Below are 13,254 nucleotides of genomic sequence, written 5' to 3'. Positions count from 1 at the left end.
GCTTAAAAATGCACAAAAAGTGACATGATGAAGATTATCTCCTAAACCTGTGTTTACCACATACCTGATTTTTGGCGTTAATCCAAAAACCCCTCCAAAAACACCATTCGTTTCCCAATAGGTTTTGTACAAAGACCCATGGCGGAGTTACTGCGTACAAAAAGATGCCATTACTATTTCTCTCTATATGATGCATTCTTACGAAAATATCAAATGATGTCAAGGAAAAATGTAGGTTGTGCATACGACAGTGAAATAAGGCTTAACATTAAATTCAAATAATGTAAAATCTATTCAATTGGTATAGAGTACCACAGTATGATTCAAAATACCCATAAACCTAGAGGACACGCAAGGAAATGATTCCAATAATTTTTCCAGCATTAATTTTAGAAACACTTCAAATAAGGGCTGTGTTTTGTGTAGGTTTACCCTGGTGTGATGTTTAGATAACTGTGTAAACCTCTCTAGGACAAGGTGTCTTTTATCAATATATTCACCTTTATTTACCCCGCCCAAAATGAAATGCTAATTAGCTTCTAATGTAGCTATCATAAAGAACTACAAATGCCATGATGATCTGAATGGAGGCAAAAGTAAGAATCTCTGGATTAACTATCAAATGTTAGCTAAAGTGTTAATTAATAAATAGGCTACAGTTCTTCAAATGGACAATTATGTGAACTGTCTTCAGCTAGTTTTAAGTTGACACAATACCCGTTGGCAAAGGTATCAGCTAGAGATGACATGCAGGAGCTTGCAGTTATTTGTAGTTTTGCACGATGTCTAGTTTGACGCTAATTCGCATTTTCGAATCTGAGAGTAAATGGAGCCGAATATAGTGATAAAAGTCACCTTGTCCGAGAGATTTACATGGTTATTAAAACGTCACACCACGGTTAGTCTACACAAAACACAGCCCTTATTTGAAGTATTTCTAAAATCCCCAATGGGAAAATGAACGGTGGAAAAACTATTGGTTTGATTGGTATTATGACACCTCCACAGTGGTGCTCTACAGGAAGCAGCATGAAAACCCAGCCTACAGTTGATGGTGACCATATATATATCTCTGACTGCATACAGGGTAAGGAAACAAATATGTAATTTTGGAATATGGGTGAACTATCCTTTTAAAAGCCAAAAGAAACCATAAAGTAAAGTGAAATATTTGGAAATCTGGTCTCTTTTCCTTTGTATACGCTTAATGTTGAATGCTTTAAAACAAGATGGGGCCTTGCAGTCACATGTTGCATTGTTTATAGCCAGACCTTTATATATACAGTCTATGAGCCAGACCCACAGAAACCTTCTCACTTGTGTGATATAATATGGATGCAACAGATAGGAGAATCAAGCTCCTTCTAAACAAAACTGAGAATCACCTGTTCCGATCTTTTGGTGGTGTCTAAAGGAATAGTACTCCATTATCAACCTTGAAAATTGCATTGGTCTTAGACGCCCTCAGCCCAAGCCTGTTCACTCGCCTACCATTTAGAAGGCGGAGACAGTACAGGTGCATGAAAGCTGGGACCGAAAGACTGAAAAACAGCTTCTATGTCCAGGCCACAAGACTGTTAAATAGTCACTACTTGCCGGCTTCTGCCCAGTACCCTGTCCTGAACCTTAGTCACTGTTACTAGCTGGATATCACCGGTACTCTACCCTGCACCTTAGAGACTTCTGCCCTATCTACATATTCAGCTAACACTGGTCACTTTAATAATGTTTACATACTGTTTTACCCACTTCATATGTGCTGTATATACTGTATTCTAGTCAAGGCTCATCCTATATAACTACTGCTATACACACCACTATATACAATACACAGTGCATTTGGAAAGTATTCAGACCCTTGACTTTTTCCACATTTTCCCACGTTTTAGAAATTTTTGCAAATGTATTAAAAATAAAAACTGGAAATATCACATTTAGATAAATATTCTGACCCTTTACTCAGTACTTTGTTGAAGCACCTTTGGCAGCAATTACAGCCTTGAGTCTTCTGAGGTATGACGCTACAAGTTTGGCACACCTGTTTTTGGGGAGTTTCTCCCATTCTTCTCTGCAGTACCTCTGAAGCTTTGTCAGGTTGGATGGGTAGCGTCGCTGCACCACTATTTTCAGGTCTCTCCAGAGATGCTCAATCGGGTTCAAGTCTGGGCTCTGGCTGGGCCACTCAAAGACATTCAGAGACTTCTGCGTTGTCTTGGCAGTGTGCTTAGGGTTATTGTCCTGTTGGAAACAAAAATATAAATGCAACACGCAACAATTTCTAAGATTTTACTGAGTTACAGTTCATATAAGGAAATCAGTCAATTGAAATGAATTCATTAGGCCCTAATCTATGGATTTCACATGACTGTGCAAGGGCGCAGTCATGGGTGAGCATAGGCCTACCCACTGGGGAGCCAGGACCAGCCAATAAGAATTTGTTTTCCCCAACAAAAGATCTTTATTACAGACAGTAATACTCCTCAGCACCCTGTCAGACGATCCTGCAGGTGAAGAAGCCAGATGTGGAGGTCTTGGTCTGGCGTGGTTACACGTGGTCTGCGGTTGTGAGGCCGGTTGGACGTACTGCCAAATTCTCTAAAATGACGTTGGAGGCAGCTTATGGTAGAGAAATTAACATACAATTTTCTGGCAACAGGTCTGATGGACATTCCTGCAGTCAGTATGCAAATTGTAAGGTCCTTCAAAACATGAGACATCTGTAGTATTGTGTTGTGTGACAAAACTGCACATCTTAGATTGGCCTTTTATTGTCCCCAGCACAAGGTGCACCTGTGTAATGATCATGCTCTTTAATCAGCTTTTTGATATGCCACACCTATCAGGTCTACAGATTATCTTGGCAAAGGAGAAATGATCACTAACAGGAATGTAAACAAAATTTGTTGTCAAAATTTGAGATAAACACGCTTTTTTGTGTGTATGGAAAATTTTGAGGATCTTTTTTTTATTTTTTATAATTCCAGCTCTGTCCATTTGGTTGTTGATCAATGCTAGACAGACATTTTCAAGTCTTGCCATAGATTTTCAAGCATTTCAAAACTGTATCTAGGCCACTCAGGAACATTCAATGTCATCTTGGTAAGCAACTCCAGTGTATATTTGGCTTGAGTTTCAGGTTATTGTCATGCTGTAAATTGAATTAGTCTCCCAGTGAAAGTTGGAATGCAGCCTGAACCAGGCTTTCCTCTAGGATTTTGCCTGTGTTTAGCTCTATTCCACTTATTTTCATCCTAAAAAAACTCCCTAATCCTTGCCGATGAAAAGCATACCCATAACATGATGCAGCCTCCCGGGTGGCGCAGTGGTTAAGGGCGCTGTACTGCAGTGCCAGCTGTGCCATCAGAGACTGGGTTTGCGCCCAGGCTCTGTCATAACCGGCAGCGACCGGGAGGTCCGTGGGGCGACTCACAATTGGCCTAGCGTTGTCCGGGTTAGGGAGGGCTTGGCCGGTAGGGATGTCCTTGTCGCACTGTGTTTCCTCCGACACATTGGTGCGGCTGTCTTCCGCGTTGGATGCGCGCTGTGTTAAGAAGCAGTGCGGCTTGGTTGGGTTGTGTATCGGAGGACGCATGACTTTCAACCTTCGTCTCTCCCGAGCCCGTACGGGAGTTGTAGCGATGAGACAAGATAGTAGCTACTAAAAAACAATTGGATACCATGAAATTGGGGAGAAAAAGGGGTAAAATTAAAAAAAGTAAAAAGTAAACAAATATGGAGATACATATATATATCCAACATGTATTGTGTTGGATATGCCCCAAACATAACTTTGTATTCAGGACACAAAGATACAAAGATAATTTCTTTGCCACATTTTTTGCAGTTTTACTTTCGTGCCTTATTGCAAACAGGATGCATGTTTTGGAATATTTTTGTTCTGTACAGGCTTCCTTCTATTCACTCAGTCAATTAGGTTAGTATTGTGGAGTAACTACAATGTTGATCCATCCGTTTCCGGCAGCTGAGGTGAAGGTGAAATCCCTGAGCGGTTTCCTTCCTTTCCGGCAGCTGAGTTATGAGAGATGCCTGTATCTTTGTAGTGACTGGGTGTATTGATTCACCATCCAAAGTGTAATTATTAACTTCACCATGCTCAAAGGGATATTCAAGGTTTAATTTTTTTCTATCTACCAATCAATAGGCCCCTTCTTCGTGAGACAATGTAAAACCTCCCTGGGCTTTGTGGTTGAATCTGCTTGAAATTCACTGCTCGACTGAGGGACTTTATAGATAATTGTGTGTTTGGGGTACAGAGATGAGCTACAGTGCCTTGCGAAAGTATTCGGCCCCCTTGAACTTTGCGACCTTTTGCCACATTTCAGGCTTCAAACATAAAGATATAAACCTGTATTTTTTTGTGAAGAATCAACAACAAGTGGGACACAATCATGAAGTGGAACGACATTTATTGGATATTTCAAACTTTTTTAACAAATCAAAAACTGAAAAATTGGGCGTGCAAAATTATTCAGCCCCTTTACTTTCAGTGCAGCAAACTCTCTCCAGAAGTTCAGTGAGGATCTCTGAATGATCCAATGTTGACCTAAATGACTAATGATGATAAATACAATCCACCTGTGTGTAATCAAGTGTCCGTATAAATGCACCTGCACTGTGATAGTCTCAGAGGTCCGTTAAAAGCGCAGAGAGCATCATGAAGAACAAGGAACACACCAGGCAGGTCCGAGATACTGTTGTGAAGAAGTTTAAAGCCGGATTTGGATACAAAAAGATTTCCCAAGCTTTAAACATCCCAAGGAGCACTGTGCAAGCGATAATATTGAAATGGAAGGAGTATCAGACCACTGCAAATCTACCAAGACCTGGCCGTCCCTCTAAACTTTCAGCTCATACAAGGAGAAGACTGATCAGAGATGCAGCCAAGAGGCCCATGATCACCCTGGATGAACTGCAGAGATCTACAGCTGAGGTGGGAGACTCTGTCCATAGGACAACAATCAGTCGTATATTGCACAAATCTGGCCTTTATGGAAGAGTGGCAAGACGAAAGCCATTTCTTAAAGATATCCATAAAAAGTGTTGTTTAAAGTTTGCCACAAGCCACCTGGGAGACACACCAAACATGTGGAAGAAGGTGCTCTGGTCAGATGAAACCAAAATTGAACTTTTTGGCAACAAAAAAAGCAACACAGCTGAACACACCATCCCCACTGTCAAACATGGTGGTGGCAGCATCATGGTTTGGGCCTGCTTTTCTTCAGCAGGGACAGGGAAGATGGTTAAAATTGATGGGAAGATGGATGGAGCCAAATACAGGACCATTCTGGAAGAAAACCTGATGGAGTCTGCAAAAGACCTGAGACTGGGACGGAGATTTGTCTTCCAACAAGACATTGATCCAAAACATAAAGCAAAATCTACAATGGAATGGTTCAAAAATAAACATATCCAGGTGTTAGAATGGCCAAGTCAAAGTCCAGACCTGAATCCAATCGAGAATCTGTGGAAAGAACTGAAAACTGCTGTTCACAAATGCTCTCCATCCAATCTCACTGAGCTCGAGCTGTTTTGCAAGGAGGAATGGGAAAAAATGTCCGTCTCTCGATGTGCAAAACTGATAGAGACATACCCCAAGCGACTTACAGCTGTAATCGCAGCAAAAGGTGGCGCTACAAAGTATTAACTTAAGGGGGCTGAATAATTTTGCACGACCAATTTTTCAGTTTTTGATTTGTTAAAAAAGTTTGAAATATCCAATAAATGTCGTTCCACTTCATGATTGTGTCCCACTTGTTGTTGATTCTTCACAAAAAAATACAGTTTTATATCTTTATGTTTGAAGCCTGAAATGTGGCAAAAGGTTGCAAAGTTCAAGGGGGCCGAATACTTTCGCAAGGCACTGTATTTATTCAAAAATCATGTTAAACACTATTATTGCACACAGAGTGAGTCCATGCAACTTATGTGACTTGTTAAGCACATTTTTAATCCTGAACATTTTAGGCTTGCCATAACAAAGGTATTGAATAATTACTGACTCAAGTAATTTAAGCTTTTCTTTTATAAATAATTTGTAAAAATGTTGAATACAAAAAATCTGCTTTGACATTATGGGGTATGAAATCACAATTACATTTAAATTCAGGGTGTAAAACAACAAAATGTGTTAAACTCAAGTGGAATACTTTCTGAAGGCACTGTATGAACGGCACACATGATAAATCTACTTCCACAGACCAACATTTGATCGTGAAAAGGTAAAGGAATTGTTGCATATAGAGGGTGTTGTCTGACTCTGCTTTCCCAATTAGATCCCTTTTACCATTTGATTATGCTCTAGAATACATTAAAAGGTCATTGTAAAAGGAAATCATGTCAGACAGCCATGATAGCCTTCACTGAGGTGTTGGTCCTCCTTATACTTCAGTCCATGTGGTGGCGATAGTGTGCCACTGTTGGTTCATAGCCACCAATCCAGGAGGGAAGAAGAAGTAAACGGTGAACTTGATTTGCTGAGGCTGAAGAGAAAGTGATTGTTTCTTTTGTATTTACACGTGTAAACAATCATATTTTTTGCCTATATTTGTCTGCTGCATTATTGAAACAGTGTAAAGAGAGATATCACGTTTAGTGTAAATGCAAACGGAGCCCTCTCACGTAATTCGGGAGGGAAATGTCGTCAAGATTATTCGTTAACCTGATCTTTCAAGTGACGGGGAAGGTAACATGGGGAACCTCAGGACGACCTCCACTTTTTACTGTGCCACCCGTTAGCTTGGCACATGTTCAGACCGCCGGTAAGAAAGATTACATTGATCTCCCTGTCCTAAATGAAGACGAGCTGGACGAGCAGTTTGTAAGAGGGTCTGGACCTGGTGGTCAGGCGACCAACAAAACCAGCAACTGTGTGGTGCTCAGGCACATCCCAACTGGCATTGTCGTTAAGGTGACTATCTAACATATTACATGAAGCCTTTTTTAGTTCATGATGACCATAAGACAACCAACATTACACATGGACAACACGAAATACATAAGCGTTTTGATAGGCTATCTATCCTTCCTGGGCCATACTTCCATATGCATATGATGTATGGGGGTCTTTTAGGTTCCCCATAAATGTGGGCAAGGTGCCCCATTTAGGAACAGTGGTGTAGTGCTAATTTTTTAGGTGAGGGAGCGCAACAAAATATGTAAATTACGTCCTTATTTCCTCTATCAAAGTTTGTATGGACAGATGTAGCCTATTGAATAACCTATCATTACAGGGCTCTCCAACTCAGTTCCTGGAGCACTACCGTCTTGTATGTTTTCACTCCAACCCCAGTTGTAACTAACCTGATTCATTTTATGAACCAGCTAATTATTAGAATCAGATGTGCTCGATTAGGGTTGAAATGAAAACCTACAGGATAGCTCTCCTGGAATAGAGTTTGAGAGCCCTATTATAGAATATGCATGAAATGCATCCTCCAATTGCAACGTCTGCCCATGCCCACCCATATTGTCTCAAGAAAATGTTATATTTTTATACCATAAAACACCAAGTTAGGCATACCTAATTTCAAAATAGACCATCACTGTCAATCATGAATGATAATTATTTGTTTTACCGGGTCTAACTGCATCTGCATGGCAATCATTTGATTGATCTCAATCAGTTTAATGGGAATAGCCTATGCATTTCAATCTTCTTGAATTACTGTTTGTGAGTGAACAACTTATTTATCTCATGATCATGACATAAAAAGTTGGCTTTTCAAAACATGTTTTGTCGAGATCATGAGATGAACTCTATAAATAGGAGAGGGCGGATTGATAATAGATTGACAGTATGTCTGAGGTGGCAGAACCCACGGTCCATCTGCACATTTGTTTTAATTTATTGCTACACTAAGGTATGGTACATTTCATGCTAACATCATGCTTTCATTTGTGTTTGGAGCTCATCAGTTTATAAGTTAGAATGTTAGAAAGCTAAATGTCTCTTACCTTGAGCTAAGAGCTCTTGGGCAGCTAAGCCCTTGTGGCAGTTAAGCCCTGAATGATGACTGACAGGCAGCACTGTCTCCCAGGCTGTATACCACCCCCAAGACCACAGCCAATTGCATGTAAGCAACAACGCAGCTACAGAGCCTTCAGAAAGTATTCATACCCCTTGACTTATTCCATATTTTGTTGTTATAGCCGGAATTCTCACCCATCTACACACAATATCCCATAATGACTCAATGAAAACATGTTTTTAGAAATGTTTGCAAATGTATTGAAAATGAAATACAGAAATATCTAATTTACCTGAATAGTCACACCCATGAGTCTGTGCTTAGTTCCATTCCGTTGTATTTTTTATCCTGAAAAACTCCCCAGTCCTTAAACGATTACAAGCATACCCATAGCATGATGCAGCCACCACTATGCGTGAAAATATAGACAGTGGTACTCAGTAATGTGTTGTATTGGATTTACCCCAAACATAACACTTTGTATTCTGGATAAATTATTACTTTAGTGCCTTGTTGCAAACAGGATGCATGTTTTTGAATATTTGAATTCTGTACAGGCTTCATTCTTTTCACTCTGTCAGTTAGGTTAGTATTGTGGAGTAAGTACAATATTGTTGATCCATCCTCCGTTTTCTCCTATCACAGCCATTAAACTCTGTGACTAACTGTTTTAAAGTCACCATTGGCCTCATGGTGAAATCCCAAAGCGTTTTCCTTCCTTTCCAACAACTGAGTTAAAGTTGGAAGGACGCCTGTATCTTTGTAGTGACTGGGTGTATTGATACACCACCCAAAGTATAATTAATAACTTCATGCTTAAAGGGATATTCAATGTCTGCTTCTTTTTTTTCTTCATTGGAAAACCTTGCCTGTCTTTTTTTTAAATTCACTGCTCGATTGATGGACCTTGCAGATAATTGTATGTGTGGGGTAGAGAGATTAAGTAATCATTTAAATCATGTTAACTGTTATTGCACACAGAGTGAGACCCATGCAACTTATTATATGACTTGTTAAGCAGATCTTTACTCCTGGATGTATTTAGGCTTGCAAAGGGGTTGAATACTTATTGACTCAAGACGTTTCAGCTTTTCATTTGTTATTAGTATGTAAACATTTAAAAAAAAATACATTCTACTTTGACATTATGGGATATTGTGTGTAGGCCAGTGGCAAAAAAAAATCTAAACTTGATCCATTTTAAATTCAGGCTGTAACACAACAAATTGTGGAAAAAGTCAAGGGGTGTGAATACTTTATGAAAGCACTGTAACTTGGCTAGTCTTGGTTTTTATATATACTGGTTGTTAGCTTGCATAACTGATGTATATAATTATAAGGGACACTTCTTGTTTTATGGATAATATTTACATTTACAGAGTGGGTGTGCTCCATTCCTGACAGGCTGATCAGATCCAATATCCAGATCCAGTCTCAGAGGCTGATAAGTCAGGATTCTATCCTGAAGGCTGTTTCATAGGTAAAGGCCATTGCAGGCAGATTAGCAGAGCGCATTATGTATATGATCAAGACTGGGTGGGCTCTATTCCTGGCAGGCTGATAAGATTCAATAGCCTATAACACACTGACACTTAATATGCCTGCAAGAAACTTTACCTATGAAACAGCCTACAACGCAGCATCATGATATATGCTATTGAATCAGATCAGCCTGCCAGGAATAGAGCTCACCCCATGGATCAGATATGCATCTGCCTCTAAAGCACTTTCACAGCTAATATGCCTGCAAGGAGCCTGAACTATGAAACCGCCTACAAAGCAGCATCCTGATTTATCAGCCTCAAAGGCTGAAATTTAATCTGATCAGCCTGTCAGGAATGGAGCTCACCCACTGTAAATATGATCCAGTTACGCAAGTTAACAACCAGTATAGATAACAAGTTAGCTTGTGTCGTGGAAATATTGATAGTAACTAAACCGAGCAATTCCATAAAATAACTAAATTCTCTTGCCACACACCTCAGGTCTTATAGGTTTCCACCTTCAGATAACACACATGTTCACTCCCCTCTATGTAGATGATTAACACCCCTGCCTCTCGCCACCATTATCTTTCTGTCTCAATTCTTGCTTGTTTACAGATTCTATTGGTTGTGTATCCATAGCAATAGTACAAAAATAAGACACACATAATGCAGGTGTCTGTCCAATTATACTCATAGGACTACACAATGGCTCTCCCCAAGCCTGTAATGGCACAGCCATACATATACAATACAACTGCATGCCCTAAAGCCAGTCACAGGACCAGGTAATGACTCCCCTCAGGCCTACAACAGCACAGTCATACATGTTCTGCCTACGTTCTGTTTTAACATGTCTAGTGATTAACTCCATGTTGACCCAGCTCTGTTCATTCACCTGAGCTCAGCCTTTATTCTGCTTGCACATATCTAATAATTAAACTTATATTCATTCTGTTTACTACTTATATTAGTGCATAATATATGTACTGGAAAATCACCCATAGTCATGAATTTTATCCTACACTTGCTAGCTAACAAGACTACATAGCTAACTAGCTTGCTCACAAGACTAGCAAAGTTAGCTGCGTTGTTCCTTGCATGCGATTGGCTGTGGTCTTGGGGTGTGGCACGCAGCCTGGGACACGGAGCTGCCTGTCAGGCATCGTTCAGGGCTTAAATGCCCCGCATTGTTATCAACGCAGCCACAGGGCTCTTTGATGAAGTGGTTCCTGTGATCTCGCCATAATGAGGGAACAATTCCTTCCTATTTATATGTCCTCTCTGGACTATTGTAAATTAGAGCAGATTATGTAAAAAAATATTAGCCTTTTATTTTGTTTCAATCAAAACATATATCCTCCCTTGTGGCTCTGAGTTTTGGTGCATGATTTTTTTTTCTGGACTATTCAGCTTCGGCTAACTATCCTAAAATCTCATTAGAAATGAGTTGTTTTTGGTGTAACAGTAATGTTATAGGCCTACTATGCTATGGTATGTATTATAGTCAGTTGTTATTTATGTAAAATACAAATTAAGAGATTGTGATCTTGTGAGACATTGATCTAACTACTCTAACGAGCACCATTGTGAGAAGTGATAATCTTCTATTTGTAATAAGAATGTAATAAGTGATGACTAGGACTATTAGTTGTAGGCAAAAGTTATTTTAAACTATTGGAGCGCCCTTCGGGTTCTTAAAGGACAGAGCTAAATTAACTAATTTAATTAGCTTGAACACTTGGTTTCAATATACCCTATTACAGAATCAAATAAAACAGAGGAACTATCAATTCATAGAATTTATTTGCATAGATTTAATCATCAAATCAATTGACCAAGAAGTGAACATATCATTACTAGGTAGAATTGAAGGGAATTTGTTTTAAAACAATCATAAAATCAAGCTTTTGATGTGATGTATTCATGCATCTCAATAGACTATAACTTAAAAGCATTATTACCTCTAATTTGTCCAAAATTCACATTTCCAATTTTCCACCCAGACATACCAAGGTAGAACCGCCCCTGCATCTCAACCAATAGTCAATATAGGCTAAATATCCCAAGCAGGGCTACAGCAACCTCCAGAGGTGGTCAGGCTCTTGGACTTTGCAGTAGCCACTCTGTTTTGGGTGTCCTCGGCAGAACGGTGTCACCGTAACCAAGTGGTCACATATCGTTCTGGGTTCCACTGCGCAAGAGAGGGTTGGTGGAGATTTATGAACATCAAGGCAGACACAGCTGAATTAAAAAAAAATAATAATAAAAAATCTTATTGGCTAAAGTTGTCAAGCCTCCAACGGGCCTCTGCAGTGCACACATGTAGCCTACAGTTCATCATTCTCACCACCGCCAGAGAGAAGACAGGGAAGAAGCCACCATTTACCTGCCTCTAGGCTGCTATAGACTACGAATTTATTTGGATTGTCATTCTATTGTTTTTCATTGAATTTGTGGTAATTAAGTAATTTATTTAGAATTGATCAGAATACATTTTCTGTGTATTCTCAAATTGAAAAGACTGAGGTGCTCCATCAGCACTAGACACCTGTTTAGGAGGTACCGTAATCTGTACATTTTTATTGCTCACTCCTCTCTCGTAATTCAGTGCCATCAAACCAGATCGGTGGAAACAAACCGCAAAAGAGCTCGGCAGATAATGAGGGAGAAGCTTGAGGTCACCTACAAGGGAGAAGAGAGTGACATTCTGAAGAATAAGAAGGAGTCTATACAGAGGAAACAAGACAAGAGGAAATCGGCAAACGAGAATTTGGAGAGGAAGAGACTTTTCAAAGAGGCACTGATGACAGACTTCAAACCAGGGGATGACAGGGGATGACAGGGGATGAAAAGTATGCATGAACAAACATTTAGTCTGATCAACAAATATGTCCTACCTCATCATGATCTGTATTGTAAATAAAGAGCACCTATTGAAATCAATTATATTGTCATCAATCTGTCTAAAATACAGGAATGATGTCAGTATTTTCTGTAATTGTAATGAAATTCAGTTTTATTACACTGGGTAATAAATACAAAGAAGCAAACAATGGCTTTATTACAATGGTTAATTCATAATGTGGTGTGTTTATCAGTGTGTTTGGCACTGTCCCTTTTGTTGTCACTCATGCTTAAATATGTTAAAAGATACAAGCTACTACTCCTCCATTGTCAAAATGCCCTTTATACACTCTTACACTCTAAAATCCATATGAGTTTCACTAAATGATAGGGGCTTTGCTACATACAATGCATTTTTAGGCAATGGGAACACATAAAACCAGGAAATTCCTGTCAAGTACAGCTCATGGGTAACTTTTTTGTTGAAGCCCAAGGTGCCACCTCAGTTTTAAAAAACAATGACGTTTTACTCAATACTTTTATTGGAAATAAATAAAATCAAAGGCCTTTGTCTTTTGAGTCTTTGATCTTCAGTCTGGAGAGTTGGTCCAATCCAATAACTTTGTTTGCACCTTACCTGTTGGAGCCTTGCATTTCTCTCGGTTTCTGCCAAGCATTCACGTATAAGCCCCCTGGCGTGAATGATACCTTCAAATGAAAAAGATAAAAACACACAATTAAGTTCTTGAGTCCATGAAACGTCAAATTATACAGACCCCAATGGTACATAGTAGATTTCACACAGCAAGTACTAGATCGCGAGAACCCAAGGAGGCATACAGCCTTCCCTATTTTCAGTGAAACATATGGACCACTGCTGGGCCAATGTGTACTACAGTCCTGATGCTCTGTTTAAATGTTTAGAAACATGAATA

General features: G+C 39.5%; 1 protein-coding gene across 1 annotated transcript; it reads left to right on the top strand.

Moving 5' to 3' along the window:
- Positions 1 to 6,488: 6,488 nt before the first annotated feature.
- On the top strand, positions 6,489 to 12,525 carry mtrfr (mitochondrial translation release factor in rescue). The gene is made up of 2 exons (XM_021621602.3): positions 6,489 to 6,928; positions 12,084 to 12,525. Exons 1-2 carry the CDS (start codon positions 6,656 to 6,658, stop codon positions 12,312 to 12,314), a joined length of 504 nt encoding a protein of 167 aa, XP_021477277.1. The 5' UTR covers positions 6,489 to 6,655; the 3' UTR covers positions 12,315 to 12,525.
- Positions 12,526 to 13,254: the final 729 nt, after the last annotated feature.

The sequence above is a fragment of the Oncorhynchus mykiss genome, chromosome 11 (genome assembly GCF_057628025.1).
Source record: "Oncorhynchus mykiss isolate SJ-2025 chromosome 11, ASM5762802v1, whole genome shotgun sequence".
Classification (NCBI taxonomy): Eukaryota; Metazoa; Chordata; class Actinopteri; order Salmoniformes; family Salmonidae; genus Oncorhynchus; species Oncorhynchus mykiss.
Note: the sequence above shows the minus strand (reverse complement) of the source record. Positions and strands in the feature narration are given on the sequence as shown.